This window comes from Cuculus canorus, chromosome 11, assembly GCF_017976375.1.
Source record: "Cuculus canorus isolate bCucCan1 chromosome 11, bCucCan1.pri, whole genome shotgun sequence".
NCBI classification, from domain to species: domain Eukaryota; kingdom Metazoa; phylum Chordata; class Aves; order Cuculiformes; family Cuculidae; genus Cuculus; species Cuculus canorus.
In genome coordinates this window covers 5841543-5857708 of record NC_071411.1, presented here as the reverse complement: position 1 = coordinate 5857708, position 16166 = coordinate 5841543, and the positions used below count along the sequence as shown (strand labels likewise).

Below are 16166 nucleotides of genomic sequence, written 5' to 3'. Positions count from 1 at the left end.
GACAACCTTCCCAGGCAGGCCGCCCACAAGGGGCCTGGGAAACACAGCACCAAAATGCTGGTCCCAGGGACCCACAGATGTGGTTTTGGGAGCAGATGTTCAACAAGGGACATTCATAGTGTTGGTCAGCACAGTGGCATGCAAGAGCTGGCCACTAGCTTTCCTTCTCCTCTGCAATCAGAGAGGCTGGATGAGAACAGAGAGGAAAAAAGCTATGTTTGAAGACAGCAATGCCTTAACCCATACTCTTATCACCATAGTCCTTTATGCAGAGCCAAAGGCACTATCTTCTGGTCAGTGACTCAGCTGTCACCACTTTAACATACACCTCCCTGTGTAAGTAGCTATAAAAGGGCACAGTGGCCATGGCCATATTTCCTCCTACGTGATACACAAATGGTTTTCCACTATTTGGCCAAAGATCCCAAGAAAACAAAATCATCAAACAATGCCCAAATTGTAGCAATCAGATCCAGCCTGAAGAATGCTGTGTTTCAAGGAGAACTATTAAGTCTTGTTTTCAGTACATATTAAATACCACTGCTTTTGACCGTCACTTGTTACCAAGTAAATGGCTCGTTTTCAAAATGGAAACAAACCTGCCATTTTAATACCTTGACAGTATTCCAATGTCTACCCCTACGGAGATTGTATTTCAGCTTTATAGCAGAGTTGGGGGCATTTCTTGGAAAAGGGAAATTCAAGCCTGCACCTGAGACTAACCTCCACCACAGTTAGTTTGAACAGTTAGTGACTTGAGTTACTTGGAAGAGTATCAGACTCAGCTATTAAGGCCTCTTTTAAACAAATTTTGAAGCAAAGGGGATACCTGCCACTCTGATTTCCATTTTGCCAGGAATACGTTTCTGTTTAAGCAGGCTTGAAAGCAGCCAGCTGCTGGACAGGCATCGGGTACCCTCTAACTGCAAGCTGCGAATCAGCACAATGCTCAGACACTCTCACAAGTCTACAATCATAGATTAAGTTTCCCTGTTAGATTTGGTCTTGCCTAATTTATGTATTTATTTTAAAGTCATGGGATTTAATATTCAGTAGCATTCCTGTAACTAGTTCCTGTCACTTCCGCTCCCTGTCACAGCCTCTGCTGGCTGGGACGTGGCAATGTGCAGTGGTGGCCCGCCCAAAGCTGCGCGATGACCATCCATCCTGAGAATGGATAAGGGTCAAAGCTCTAAGTGTGCCCCCACAACAAAAAATTTTGAGTCTCTCCCCTATACCAAGGAATTGATTTTTGTAGTAACAATGATTTTTGTAGTAACTTCTCATCTTTAGGTTCTCTCCTTCCATCCACATCTTCCAAAAACCTATTCAGACCCTGGCCAACCTTGACCAGACAGAAAAGCAGCAGAAGCCTCCACTAAGAATACCCAATCTGAACAGGCTTCGCTAACATAGAAGCACACAGACAGCTATTTGCACCATCTGCTTTTCCTCGGAATAAGTAGTTTATTGCAATGCCCGCAGTGCAAGGAGCATGATGCAGTGAACGTGTGCAGATGTGTTATTTTTAAATCGACCTCACTGCAGTTCTCAGGAGGATTTATCCAGGCCAAAATAAGCACCAGACTTTGGCTGCTTCTGGCTGTTTATAACAACCCAAGCAGTTTGAAAGATTATGCTAGAGACTGCAAGACATTCCTCCTCACCCGCAGGGTGGTTGCTTCTTTATCTTTAGGAAAACCCCCCCTTGCAAGAACAGCAAGATTACATAAGTCTCCAGCATCTTCTACACTCATTACATCAACTGAACCATGCTCAGAAGGCAGCTTTACACAAACAACAGCAACACAGAGGAGCCAATACCCACCTGTGGCAAAACACTTGCTGGCATCCCCAGCTGGAGATGCCCGAATCCGATAGGGAGAGGACGGGATATCATCTCCACCATACTTCACGCCAATTGTATAGCGGCCAGTTCTGTCTGGGACATAGGTCACTGTGTAAGTGCCATCCTTATTGTCATTAATCTTCACTCTCTTGGGTTCGCCCTCTTGGTCCTGAGGAATGCAAACCAGAAGGTTTAGGCACTACAAAGTTAGTTATGAATTCTGTTCACAACTGCATTAGTCAGTCTCAAACAGATTCAGAACTGCAACTTTTTGAGAGTTAAATATATTTCACACAAGGACTAATACCAGGAACAGACTATTAGAAGCAAAAAGGTACCAGATCACTATAAAACAAACAGTGCTATCATCAACTGTCCTCTGCTTGGTACAAGAATGTTTACAAGATGCAGCAACCCATTTTAAAGAACTTTGTATTAATTGTAAGAACATCATCCCATTCTGTATTTTATGACGTAACACTGCCTGCAGTACAGTAGAAGCTGCAAAGGACTCCAGATTTCAGGTACAGCGTGGAAGAGCTTACTCCTTTCAGGAAGGCTTGTGAAATGCTTGACAAGCAACAGTAAAGAAGGAGAAGCAAACAAATGCCATAAGGAGGACTGCCTATATGGTCCCACCGCGCAGGACTTGGGGAACTTGATCTCCAAAAGCCATGGCCAGGCTGAGAGCTCTGATAAGTATTTTGGATCTCTGAAGAGCACACTTGCACGCCAGAATAAAGGGAATTGCTTTACTGCACTGCAAACAGAGGGACAGCAAGAATACAGGAGCAAGAATGCAGAAGGGCAAGTACAACCAGCCATGCCATGACCTAGGCATGCCAGAGCTGAAAAAATGTGCTTTATGGCCCACTAACCAGAGACCTTTTCACTGAGGCCACAGATTCCAGGCACCAGAAATTTCGGAAGAGCAATGACGAAGTCAGATAGAGATACTGTGGGAATATTTTTAAGTAGCTTATGACTTTTGGCAATCTTGAAGGAGATTTATTTGTTAATTTATCATCATGTAAAGCTCAGTGAAGATGTCATCTCATGGCTTTGCAGAACTAAGCTGCAGCCATTTCAAATCCCACCATTTCCATAATCTTACAAGAAACTATTTTTTTTCATTTTGGGCATTTGCAGAGCATAAGGTTAACCGAGGGCCACACAGAGCACGCGTGATGACTTTAAGACAGTAGTCTCATAAAAGCAGCCTTAAGAGCTTCACAAACAGACTGCGAGACATTCCTGTACCAGAGCTTTAGGACCAGGCAGCAGCTCAGTCTCCTGGACACTGAGTATGTCAGGATAATAGCTGTGCACACTTGCAACAGGAGCCGTTTGTGCCCACCTGAAAGCATGTGTTTCCACTCCTGCTTGGTTACGCAGTTACTTACAGTGATGACTACAGCCAGATGTCCCTGCCCAGCATCCTTAGCATCCACAGTGAACTCCACAGGCAGGCTGGCCGGTATGCCGTAGGAACTGAGACCAGGTCCACTTGCTGTCACTTTACTGGCATCATACGTAGGAAGCACCTTCACCTTGAAGGGACTTAAAGGGAAACCCATTATTGCCTCCTTCTTCTCCTGAGTGGCTGATAGTTACTGCAGGACAGCCTGGGGTATGGATACACCTCCCCTACAGCGTCTCAAACCACCACAGAACCCTAAAGTTGTGCAAGGAGCTGCACTGGTTCAAGTACAAAGGAGCACAGCTGGCGCTTAAACAGTGCTTGTGCTGCGAGAGCATGATCAGGTAATTAAATTTTCAGTTCCTCTAAGTTTATCTTCATCACCTTACCTGCGAGGGATCTCTTCATCAGCATATTTGACGGAGATCATATATGGTCCTTCCTGCGTAGGTGTGTACACAACTGTGTGGGTGCCATCTCCGTTGTCTACTACATTAACAGGCTCCACAACTCCTAGAAAAGCGACAGATGATTTTCCCAACTGATCTATTAAAACCCAGCTCCTCATCAGCCATTAGCTGCCCAAAGCTCCAAGATGCACTGCTGATTTACAAGTTTGCAACAAGCTAAATTTGATTTTTTGTTTTTTTTTTTAAATGAAGGGAACGGGTCTGGCTCAGTGATCCATTTCCCTTATTTTGTATTTAAGAGCCACGGACTTAGAGATTGATTTGTTATCCACCACTCCCTAGGCTCCCATCTTCTTGCTGTAAAGAAAAGCGATCATGAAAATACCGGATAAAAATCTGCCTTTCTGTGCAGCCCAGGCCAGTAGCAATTGCTCAAAATACACTGACGATCTTTCGTGAAAGTGAGTAATGCCTATAATTGCCTGAACCATCATTTAAAAGATTACATACTGTTACCAGGATTCACCACACAGAATTGAGCCCTAAAGCTATTTGGTGCATAGCATTCACCAATTTGAGTTTCACAATCAGATATTTGGGAAGACAGGCTTGCTGCCTAGGCAGGAGTGCCCTGCAAGCTGCCAAAGTCCTGAGAAAGCAGGATCAATTATTTCAGTTTGCATTAAGCTAAATCTACAGCAGATTATATGACGTATCAGTTCAGCTCAACACACAAAGCAGTCTAAAATTACAAGTTGGCTTTAAAACACAGGAAGGATCAGCAGTAAGTACACACAAAGGAAACATATAGTTGCCATGCAAAGCCTAAAAGCAACACTGTTGGTTCCCACTCCCTTCTACAGATGATTCTTGCTGTTGCCAATTGGATTTCCAAAAGCCAAAGTTGCCAGTAGTTAATCAGAGGTCAAACCTGTCTCAGTGTCACCCTTTGGATCACCTTTAAAGAAATCCGAAATCGCTTTCAATGGGGAGCGCCATCCCTGGGAATCCGTCTCATCCGCTAAAATTAAAGAAGGGTTACCTGAGGGGCACCAGCATGACCTGACACTCAAGTGGGGAAGAAGCTCTCACCTCCCAGCAAGGCGAGACCGACAAGATATTATGCCTACCAAAAAACCAGCTTCCTAGGTTAATCATTAGGTTAACCTTTCTAGGTTAGTCATTAACACTATTGCTTGAGGGCTTTGCTGCTCTGCAATCACTGAAGGGGGTTCCACCATATTTCAGAGACTCCTACACCCCAGTGACATGGGTTTCTAAAATCACCACTCACGTGTGAGACTTTGGATCTACCTTTTGATGTCTAAATCTGAGCCAGACCTGCTCACCAGTGATGCTTGCTCATGTCATTTCTTCCAGCTCTGAATATTACGATAAGGCAAAAAACATTGCTCGAAGCAGCACCACCCAGGACACAGTTCTCCTCCTTTTACAGCATGACACGTGGGCCAGCTCTCAAAGATGCACATGCTGGATGAATAGGAACTGAGGGAAATGCTCACTTAAGTGGAATCACCACCTTTGTGAGTAAGGCCAGGACCACATTACCCACCCAAACATAGAGATAGAGTGAGGACACCTCTGTGGAGCACTTCAGTTCTTACCTCTGGGTCCTGTCACCATCACTTCGAGCGGTGCTACTCCTGCCTTGCTGGCGTCTACAGTGAAGGACTGTGGGATTTTGGCTCTAACAGCTGTTCCCAGACCTGGTCCTGCAATCTTCACCTTGCTAGGATCCACAACATCCTTCACAGGAACCTTGAAAGGACTGCCTGGAAGTTAACACAGCAAGTGTGAAACACCACAGAGTTAGCAGTTCAAAGAAAATGCCCAAGTAAATGCAAACAGTTGGCTTCTAAATTGCCAAATCCACTGGCCCCTCCTAAAACCCTCCCTGCAGCTGCAACTCGGAGGAGCTAGTATAACGCAGAGGTGGATTCCATTATGCTTTACAAACTAAGGACAGAACTGGCACATCAGCCCTCAACAGGTGAAACATCTTCACAGGAACTGTTTTGGAAGAGCAGCTATTCTGGATAAATCTGCTGCTGCCCTGCTTCAAATCACACTGCTAGAGGATCCCAGCAGGGATAGGAATGATGGCAGCTGTCAGCAGGAGCTGATCTGCTCCTTGGGAGGGAGAACCCTTGAACACTACTGCGCAGAGGAGCTGCTCAGATCCTAGCTCAAAGGGTGAAGCACCACAGCCTCAGACTTTTAAAACTTTCATAGGTTAATGTAATTCCCATGACGAGCTTGCCCATTAGACAATCTTACTGCAAAACAGTGAAGGCATCCAGGTACCAAAGGGCTATTTTCTTAACCTAACATACTATGCATCACTTGGGGCAGGAGAGACATGACCTAATACAAACAACATGGGTTATATCAGATGTTTGTCAAGGCTAATGCCCTTTTTCCTATCCCACCCGTCTGTACCCGCTCTTTTGTTCTCCCTAGCTGGTGGCATAGTCTCGCTGAGGCTCCTCCACATCAGAGGCTGTTTCTGAAATGAGAACAGACAAATGTCCTTCCTAAAAACTACTGCACAATAGCACACTGCGCTCCACACTCGCCTATGGAGCGCGAGGAACAAATGCCATCACTGTTTCTGCCTGAACTCCCAGGAAAAGCAGAAAGTCAAAACATTAACAACTCCCAGCATGAGTGAAACACAGCCACCAAGTCCTTAGACCAATGCCTTCCCTTCTCTGAAAACTCCTAAGCTCTTACCAGGAATATGCTCTCCCCCATATGTGATGTTAACATCGTAGTCTCCTGGAACATAAGGAACATACTCGGCACTGCAGCTCCCATCCTTGTTATCTTTACAGCTTATTTTAGACTCTGAAGGTCCTTCGACAGTTATTCCAAGGCCACCAATCCCTGCCCCTCTGCAAGAGAGAAGTGCACATTGTTAGAATTACCTACTTCTAACAGCAGCTTCATAACCTTCATGTGCTCTCATTGCATTTTTTCTCGTACTGGATATGCAGTAACCTGACTTTCAACATCCAGCCTTCAGCACGCTCTGGCATGCAAAGCCATTCTGCATAAGCTCACTCTCATCTTCCCAGAATTTTATCTTCAGCCATTATCAACCTTTAATCTCTGCAGAGCGGAGTGCTCAGTACACAATAAGGCAGCACACACAAAAATCAAAAGGACACAGCTTGGCCTTTTCATAAATAGCTGTACTAGGTTCAGCATCCTGCATCGTACAGCTCACTGCACTCCTCTCTCCCTCAGGAATTCCTTATGGATCAAGTAGGCTCAGTTACCTGGTGACAACTGAAAAGGCATTTGGCTGATTTGTGAAAGCTTCTTTAAGTCCGGGTCCTTGCGCCTTTACACGTGATGGATGGCAGCCCTCTGTCACGTTCACTCTGAAGGGACTGTTTGGCACAGCTACACCATCATAAGTTACATTGACTGTGTGTGGACCTGTTAGGAGGGAAAAAACACATCCCAAATTCCCTAAATATTCTCATTACTTAACATCACTTTTACAAGGTGCTACAGTCTTAAATGTTAGTATATGGCTAAGACCTTCCTCCTGCATTTCACAAGACTCCCCTAGCGTTTCGTAACAAAGATGCCATCTATCCACTGCTCTTCTGCAGCCAAGTCACTGTAAAAGTCAATTCTTCAAGTTAAAATAGAGTTACTTCCTACAGAATTATCTCCTCCACTGGCAAAAATCTAGAGTAAAATGCCAACAAGTTACTGGCAGACCTCAGCAGTTTGCCAAACGAAAGCGTCAGAAGAGCTGCTTGCTCTTGGCTTTTTCCCCTCTCAAGTTAAAAAACCAAACAAAACAGAGGTTACCCTTTTCAAATGGCGTGTACTCTACTGAATACGTTCCATCGGCGTTGTCTTGGATGAGACAGTCTGTAGGGGAGCCAGAGGGGCTTGTGATCTGCGTCCTGATGTGGTCACCGCCAGCCTTTGTTAGAGGTCGAGCATCCACAGTGAAGTCGGTTGTAGCTTCTCGATAGACATCTGCAGGATACGTTTTGAAGAGTCACTTCAAGAACTGCATGTATTTCCGACAACAAAATATTTTGTGAAGCAGCATGATAAATAACTTATTTGCTAACACAACGAAGTGCCCCTGCCCAAGGGTCACCATGGGAACATGCAAGGCTAGCACAACTTTTACTGCTCATAATACTCTGTGTGAATACTTGCAGAATACTGCAAGTCCTACAAACTCTGATAAGAAAAGTTATTCTCACCTTCCCCTTCCACTCCTGGTCCAAACACTTTAACTCTGCTTGTGTCCACTGCTGGCTCCACTTTGACTCGGGCTGGGAATTTAGGCACTTGTTCTCCTCCGTATCTCATCTTGATCACATACATGCCAGCTGTGAGAGGCACATATGTCACGACATAGGTCCCGTCTTTGTTATCATCAATTTGGACCTCTGCTTTGGAACCAGCATCTGACACCATGTCCACCCGCAGGTCCCCAGGACCTGCTTCTGTGCAGTCGACATTCAGCAGCCCTGCCTCACCTACTTTACCACGTTCCAGACCTGGGCCTGTGGCAACAACTTTAGAGACATCAAACGGCATCTCTATGTCTGCCTTGAACGGTGAACCAGGAATGTGAACCTCTTCAAAGAGGATGTTTACGAAATACTCTCCAGGCTTTGTAGGCAGGTAGGAAACAGAGCAGGTCCCATCGCCATTGTCCGAGCATTCAATTTTAGCTTCACATGGGCCTTCCACCGTCAAACCTAAACCTCCAGTTCCTGCCCCTTTGGTGTCTATTGTGAATTGGGCTGGTTTTCCAACAAGGCCCCCTCGAAGACCCGGACCATGAGCTTTCACCTAGAAAAGAATATGCAGTTGAGTTCAACTCATTTTTTCCACGTTATCGACAGCACAGGCTACCTAGTTAAACTTGTTAGTACATGGGACTCAATTAATAACTCTTAAAAAGTACAGAGAAAGAAATGCCTCCTCTGCCACTCCTCCCAGGTTTACTGTAAAGTTGGTATCTCTCCTCCAAAGAGGTTTCCAGGCAAGGATATTCATCCTCTCACCATACGTGTTTTTATGTAGCCATGGGATATAAGAAGGTAAAGATGCTAAAATATTTAACCGCTGTACACGTTTTTCTTGAAATCCACTTCCTTAGAAAGAAGCAACTCAATTAATACAGTTGAGATGCTCGTGAGGCCAACTCCTGTTAAACTACAAGCAACACTTGTATTTGCCACACGATGCAGGGTGCTTGCAGGATTTTTAGTTCAGCTCTTTCAGATACAGTGTTAGTCTGCGAAAGGTAACGACTAAGTGATCTGAGTAAGGATATTCCTGGCTCTGGTTTGGACAAAAACAAGCCGAGTATCACTTAACAGCTCACAATTCAGCCTCCAGGTATCAGTGGTTGTTACAGCCCTAAACCATTCGCTTACCTTGGAGGGGTCTGGAGGTAGCGTGGCCTCCACTGTATAAGGGCTTCCTGGGATTGGATTGCCATCATAACTCACATCCACCACATACAGTCCTTCTTCCCTTGGGATGTATTTTGCAGTGCTGGACTCCTTACCCAGAACTGGTTCCACCAGACATGGCACAGCTTTCCTCGCAGGACTGCAAATATTAACATCCAGTTTACCTTGCCCACCAGCTCCTTTGGTGTCTATTACAAATTCCTGATCCTTCCCTACTTCCACTCCTGAAAAAGACAAAACCCATATTACATTAAGGATTCAACATCAGACAGCGCTCCAAGAAATCTCTCATGCACATACCATCAAGGGAGCAAGCACTGGCAGACCCCCTGCTCAGTCTGCATCCCTCTGCATGCAAAAAACCCCCGTGCTAAACCAAACAGAAAATAAACAATTCCTTTGGTTAACTGGAGCTACAAAACTACCATGCTAAACAAGACAGTAACGCATGGCCTGACAGTATCAGAGGCTCATTTCAGGGATGCAATAATACTTCATAGCCCTAAGTTCTTCCACTTTCAGAAAACAAAGAAATTGTATAAATGACATGCTGCACTGTGGCAGTTACACATTTTCAAACGAACAGCCACCTAGCCCCAAGGAAACCAGATTTCATCAGCAGATGCCCAGTCTGGCATAGAGTCCAGCTCTGTTTTCAAGGGCCTAAACCCCAACACATGCTTTGTCCACATCACTATGTAAACTCTGCCAAAAACCAGTAGTCTAAATTGAAATCCAGTCCTCAAGAGGACCAGCTAAGTCAGAGTAGTCAAGCTATAAAGCTGGAGCTGGTTGATCCCCAAGCAAGTAAAAAAACAAGTTTATTTTGCCCGCTTCTGTTCCAGCAGGACATGTGAGCCATCACAGATTCAGCAGACACATCAGAGGCAGCCTATGGGGCTTTCACCCCAGAGGTACTTACTGTTTTCGAGGCCATTGACTTTAACTTTGCTCAGGTCTAGCGGAGCAGCAACACCCACAGTGAAAGGGCTTTTCGGGATAGGGTCACCACCATAAGTCACCAAAACCTTCATTGGACCCTAGTTGGAGAATTTACAGGTTAGATCAGTCCCACACTTCATACTTATGCACTAATATCCAAACAGTACCTAACCACTTCCCCTAATCCATATTAGCTGGCCACAGCCAAACTTACTGGTTTATGGAGTCTAAAGCACTCATCTCATTTCAGTCCTTCAAAGCATTAACTGTTTCTTATTTAATATGGGAAGAGAAAAAAAAGACAGTTCTTTCCAACATTTAATTACATTATTCAAACTGCCTGGCAAAACCTTCACCTCAGGCTGGCTCTCACCCCACCCCCAGTGCTCTGATTCAACAGCTGAATGAATGTCCCAGCGCTCCAGACCAGGTATCCCCTTCCACCACACAAAGAAGTCAGGCCAAAGCCAAACCTGCCAAGTGGTCATATTATTACAGCATCTGAAATACCAGGGGTTTAAGCTATACAAGTCAGAAAGATTAATACTCTTGTGTATTTTGGCTGGAATACTGCACAGCCATGGCAAGCTCCAGCCCACGATGTGTGCTCCTTTCACTCGCTCCTACTGCAGTCCATATTTTAGCTATATTCGCTGTTTGCTTACTTTTCGTTCTTGGCCAATTCAGCTCCCAAGTGAAATAATCACGGATGTTTCACACGAGCTAGTGAATAGCTTCCATGATTACCCTTGGTTGTTTTCAGAAAACACACACACGGGTAGCTGTAGCAACACCGCAAGCGAGATAGATAAGGCTGAGTAAACAGCATTAAAGCAAGGCTACTCTGCTGCTGACGCAGCCTCTCAGGAATTTAACTACCTAGTCCATCCTCTCCGCCCTGCTCTGAAGAGTCCAGAGTTCCATTTGTAACCTAGTGCTTAAAAAGCTGAGCAAGACAGGGTCCAGGAATGACCTACATGATCGCAGCATGGAGGGACAACAAGGCTACTCTAATTGCTGTGAAGCCTCTTTTCATGTCCTCTTTTTAACTACTTCCACTGCTATCTGCGAGCATCTCCTGTAAGTCCACAGTTCTTCTGTGACCCAAGGTACTTCTTCAAATAGGAAGCCAAGTGGGAGATATGGTTTGGGCATCCTGGCTTTCTTCACCATCGCTTTTTATGTGAAACAGCAATATGGCACTGCTCACACACACGCAGAGTTCGGATGATGTTGCTCGCTTCTGCATACCAACCCTGACTTAACGAGCAAAAGCTTCTCCAAAGAGGCCCGCCAGCCACATCCTGAGATCATGCAACTGCTTAATCCAAAAACAAATGCTAGCTCTATGGTCCTTCCAAGAATGCTAATCCAGAATTATCAGATAAATAATGATGCAGTTGTCCACATCAGCCCACTTCTATACAGCTATGTTCAAGGACGCTGGTGCAGATGACTGAGTAGCTCGTGTGTTTGTTCAGCGGAACAAGAGCAGCAAAACACTTTCATTTCAGCATCACAGCACCTACATCTTCAGAAATACATGAGATTTGTGCATTCTGGTATTTAACGACCCTTTAAAAACATGAAAGAACCACATAAATGAAAATACTTCTTGCTTTTAGCAGCTTCCACTTTCAGCTCTTTAATGGCGTTGCTAGGAAGCATCTGTCTGTGAACCAAAACGAGTTAGACGGAGTTTTTTTCCAACCCAAGGGAAAAATCTCAAATAGAGACAAATACTGCAGCCCAACTGTGCTCCACCGCACCAACTCCTTCACTTTCCTACTGCAGAGCTGTCACACTGTCACCCAAAGGCTGTGCTTTTTGTCCCTGCTCCAATTTGCCCTACAGCTCCTTTGCCAACAGCAGCTTGCTGAGAGAAGGCACATCCCAGCCCCGATTTGCAGGGCCATGGCAGCCCAGAGCAGGCAGAGCAGCAGACAGCTCTTTTTCAGATTCCAGGAAAATTCGCTACCTTTCCTCTTTGACTGGGAAGGTGGGGAACGACAAGATGAGCTGTGCCTATTGCTTCAATATGTTACTTGTTCCCAGAAAAGAACACAGTGACAAGTTATCAGTAACTACACCAGAAAACTGCATTATTGCTTTCCAGCCTCAAGTTTCCTGCAGGCTTTAGGGATCCTGGTGAACCGGACACCCTGGCAAGTTTTATCTGCTTTTTCCTCTGTACATGGATACCAGGGAGGGAGGTCACGGTACTATGGTAGGATGAGCCCTTCCCTCTTGTATTCCTTCAGGAGTTGGACCTACCTGCTGTATTGGAGTGTACCTAACAGTGTGGGAATAGTCATAATTGTCAATGATATCCAGATCTGCCACCGCCTCTCCTGGCACCGGGCTGCTGAACTGTACATCCAGTGGTGCTTTTCCAGCTCCTTTAGTGAACACAGTGAAGTGCGTTGGCTTTCCGTTTTCCACACCTGAAGAAAAAAGTTAATGCTGATTTATGCAGAGCTCACACAGAGAAACCGTTCCCAAGAAGCATTCGGTACCTATAAAGCCTACTCAAGCAAAATGCCAAGGGAACAGAGCTGTTTCCCATCGCCTGGCACCCCACCCAGCTGCATCCAGCACTGTATGGCTGCATCCCAGCAAAGCCCACCCAGGCAGCAGCTACCCTGCAACAGCCTCTCATAGTCCAGCACCGGCCACACCATCTCACACGAGATCTCACCGGTTTTGTTCAGCCCAGGTCCTTCAGCTTTCACTTTGCTGGCATCATGCGAGGGGTCCACTTTAACTCTGAATGGGCTGGCAGGAATTTCCTGCAACAGAAACATAGCTCTAAACATAAACTTCACTAGCTGAACTAGAGAGATAATAATTTTATAATACTTCTGCTTTAACTTCAGCACTATCTTGACTAAAATTTCACCCCACTCCAACGCTCTGCTCTGTCTTAATGAATACTGGGCATTCAAAGCCTAGGGCAAAGTTAACAGCTGTATTGTTCGCAGGGAGGGGCCTCTACTCTTTTTTTTGTTTACAGAAAACTTTTATCCCCATATTCCCTGGAGGGTCATTTTGGTTTTCTGTCCTTCATAAAGTAGCTTTGCCCCATCACCGAGACCACACTCATTATGACAGCCCAACACATCCCACGTCTGAATCTGAGTGTCTGCAGCCAACCCCTCTCACTTGTGTACCCTTCATGTACTACAAAAGTGTTTTTAGAAACAGTGACGAGACAAGGTGCACGTGAGCTGAAACAGAAGGAGACAGCTGTGCACCACCACAGCCAGCTGCGCAGTGGCACGTGCTCGGTGATCAAAGAGCAGACAAACAGAATGTAGAAACACAGGCCGTAAAATGACAACTACAAACCTCTCCTGCAAAAAGCACTTTAATAGTGTAGCGCCCAGCGGCAGGTGGTGCATATTTCACTGTGAACGTATCATTGGCATTGTGGATGATGTCAAAATCTATGTCTTCTTCCTCATCACTGACCACACGAGCATCACATTTAATTCCAACACTGACATCACCTAGAAAACGGCAAATAAAGGTCTTGCTACCAGCCGGCACAGACACTGCTAGCCAAATAGCCAGCACATTCCCGTTTCCACTAGTTGCCCAAGTCACCTCATTAATTGATGTAACAGATCACATCACAATTCATTGTAATGTTCTGCTTCCCAAGGTTTTTCCATGAAACAAGGGAACAGTACGCAATGTTGCATGCATGACCTGTGGTTCTGATACCACAGCAACAGCCCAGCGTGCCTTTACCTTCTCCTGCATCTGTGCAGTCAACAGTGAAGTGGGTCGGCTCGTTTGCTTTCAGGCCAGTTCTCTCCACACCAGGTCCAAACACTTTGACTTTCTGAGGATGACTCCCTTGACCTATAAGGACCTACACAGATTCACAAGGGTCAGAATCACACATCTATGTCACGCTTGAGATGACAATCAAGTCTGAGCATTTGGACAGAGGCTACAAGAAAACAGTACCAAAGTAAGAACTAATTGCCCCAAATCCCCCTGGCTGCATCTGGACTGATAGGAGACCTCCAATGCATGAACTAGAAAAAGCAGAAAGCTTTTTTCAAGCAGACAGATTCCTATAAAAAAGGCAGCAGAAGGGTACATTTTCTTGATGTTCACAGAAAGGCCATAACATGATTCTTGTTATAATGACAAGTAGCTAGGAGCATGAATGTCCTACTTGGGGCTAGAACTAGTAACATCCATGTCTATACTCACCCTAAATGGGCTATTGGGCACGTTCGCTCCTCCCCAGACGACAGAAATTGTATGTTTTATTGGTTTCACTGGCACATAGGAGCAGGCAAACACACCATCAGGCTTGCTCTTTATCTGGATATCAATAGGGTTTCCTTCTCCATCCTAAAAAGCAGTTAAGTACAAGCAGAAGGTTCAGGTACTTTAAAAATGTTTGTATGGTTTGAACAGCCCGAGACCATTCAAAAATGTGTGTTTTTTTCCAGAACTGTAGCTCACAAATACTGAAGAAACATGCATATTACACTCCTGTAAGTCTTCTTCACCTAACGCTTGCTCATTCCTAACACTGTCCTACAACACAAACTTTAACAAGCTCGCCTGAGATTCACAGGCTCAGAGACACTTAGTCTGCTTCCAAATGACAACTCCAGGAAATGATGGCTTGCTTCGCTGAGGAGACTCCAAGAAGCGAAGCCATGTATTTCATGCACCAGGGAGAAGTCACCTTGTCTTGAGTCAGGTTTGCTGCCTGACTACATTACACAGATCAAAGCACAGAGGTTTGAGAGAATTACACGTGCTCAGAACTAAATGGCGTGTAAGCAAGCAGAAATACTCAAGGCATTTTTCCCAACAGTATTAAAGCCCTTTTGTTGAAGTTTCACATAGCTGCCTTTGGCTTTTTACCTGTGCATACATCTTCAGAGGTGCTTTCCCAGCATCCTTGGTTTCAACTGTGAACTCAGCAGGATTGTTCACTATGCAGCCAGTCTTCTCCAAGCCTGGACCATAAGCTTTCACCTAAAAAAAACCAAACAACAACTCAAGAGTCTTAGCTTGCAGTTCAGAAAGAGAAGTGAAACTAAGGGATTTGCTTCTGAAGACCTCCCCACAAAACCCAAGAAGCATGGGATACAAGCAGAGGCTAGTGTGGAAGATGAGAATTTGGACTAATGCAAGTTTTCATTACATTAAGTCAAAACCACAACAGTGTTATTAGAAAGAGCTGAGTAATATCTGGCTGGAGCATGGCAAATTCAGAGCTTTAAGAACAGGCAACTTAGAAGCCAAGTCTGCTATTAGAAGCCTTCACAAACATCTCTACTGTAGTTATATCAGATGTGTTATGAGTGAGCTCTTAAACACCACCTTATCTGGGTTGAAGTCTCCTGAAGCTGGTCGGATAAATGCCATGTAAGGGCTGTCTTTTATGTCCTCATCATCACACATGATGTGCACAGCATATTCACCGGGCTCTTTGGGCCAATACTTCACATCACATGAGCCATCATTCTTGTCATCACACTCAATTTTAGCCTGAGAAGGGCCTTCTATTGCAAAGCCTGAAAAGAACAAGTAGGTTCCTCATGTTAGATTTGTGGTGGCTGCTAACATAACACCACTTCTCCAAACTGCTTTTTTATTAGCTATAACCAGGCCTGATGCTCTCTAACACTCCTCTTCAGTAATATAGGAAATAATCCATCATTCCCTTCTGGATCTCATCCTACAAAACCATAGATCAACACTCCCCATCAAACACAGTCCTCTCTCTAGGACTTGCCTTTGATACTCCGATATAAGTTTATGTTTAGGCCAGAACACCTTACAAACGTATTATTTTACCACTGGGAAAGCTATAGTTTCCCATGAATTTATTGCTAGCATTGAAATATAGAAATACTTCAGGCAAACAAAGTAAAGGAACACACCAAGAGAGCCAACTTCTGTGCCAATGGACTCCACCACAAAGTCAGCCGATTTGCCCACAATCCCCTCATGCAGTCCCGGCCCCCAGGCTCGCACTTTCTGAGGACCTGCTTCATGACCCACTTGAACTTCAAAGGGGC

General features: G+C 45.1%; 1 protein-coding gene across 3 annotated transcripts in view; it reads right to left on the bottom strand.

The window, feature by feature from the left end:
• The window catches only part of FLNB (filamin B), a 90606-nt gene that overhangs the window by 23501 nt on the left and 50939 nt on the right, over positions 1–16166 (bottom strand). For all 3 annotated transcript variants that reach the window (XM_054076377.1, XM_009571107.2, XM_009571115.2), the window contains exons 13-30: positions 16029–16165; positions 15466–15659; positions 15004–15117; positions 14335–14478; positions 13861–13984; positions 13456–13616; positions 12806–12896; positions 12382–12551; positions 10088–10205; positions 9127–9389; positions 7939–8536; positions 7529–7702; positions 6982–7144; positions 6434–6594; positions 5305–5472; positions 3659–3782; positions 3253–3409; positions 1829–2018 (exon numbers count right to left, since the gene is read on the bottom strand). In XM_054076377.1, coding sequence (XP_053932352.1) covers positions 1829–2018; positions 3253–3409; positions 3659–3782; positions 5305–5472; positions 6434–6594; positions 6982–7144; positions 7529–7702; positions 7939–8536; positions 9127–9389; positions 10088–10205; positions 12382–12551; positions 12806–12896; positions 13456–13616; positions 13861–13984; positions 14335–14478; positions 15004–15117; positions 15466–15659; positions 16029–16165 — 3251 coding nt within the window. The remainder of the gene's footprint in view (positions 1–1828; positions 2019–3252; positions 3410–3658; positions 3783–5304; positions 5473–6433; positions 6595–6981; positions 7145–7528; positions 7703–7938; positions 8537–9126; positions 9390–10087; positions 10206–12381; positions 12552–12805; positions 12897–13455; positions 13617–13860; positions 13985–14334; positions 14479–15003; positions 15118–15465; positions 15660–16028; position 16166) is intronic.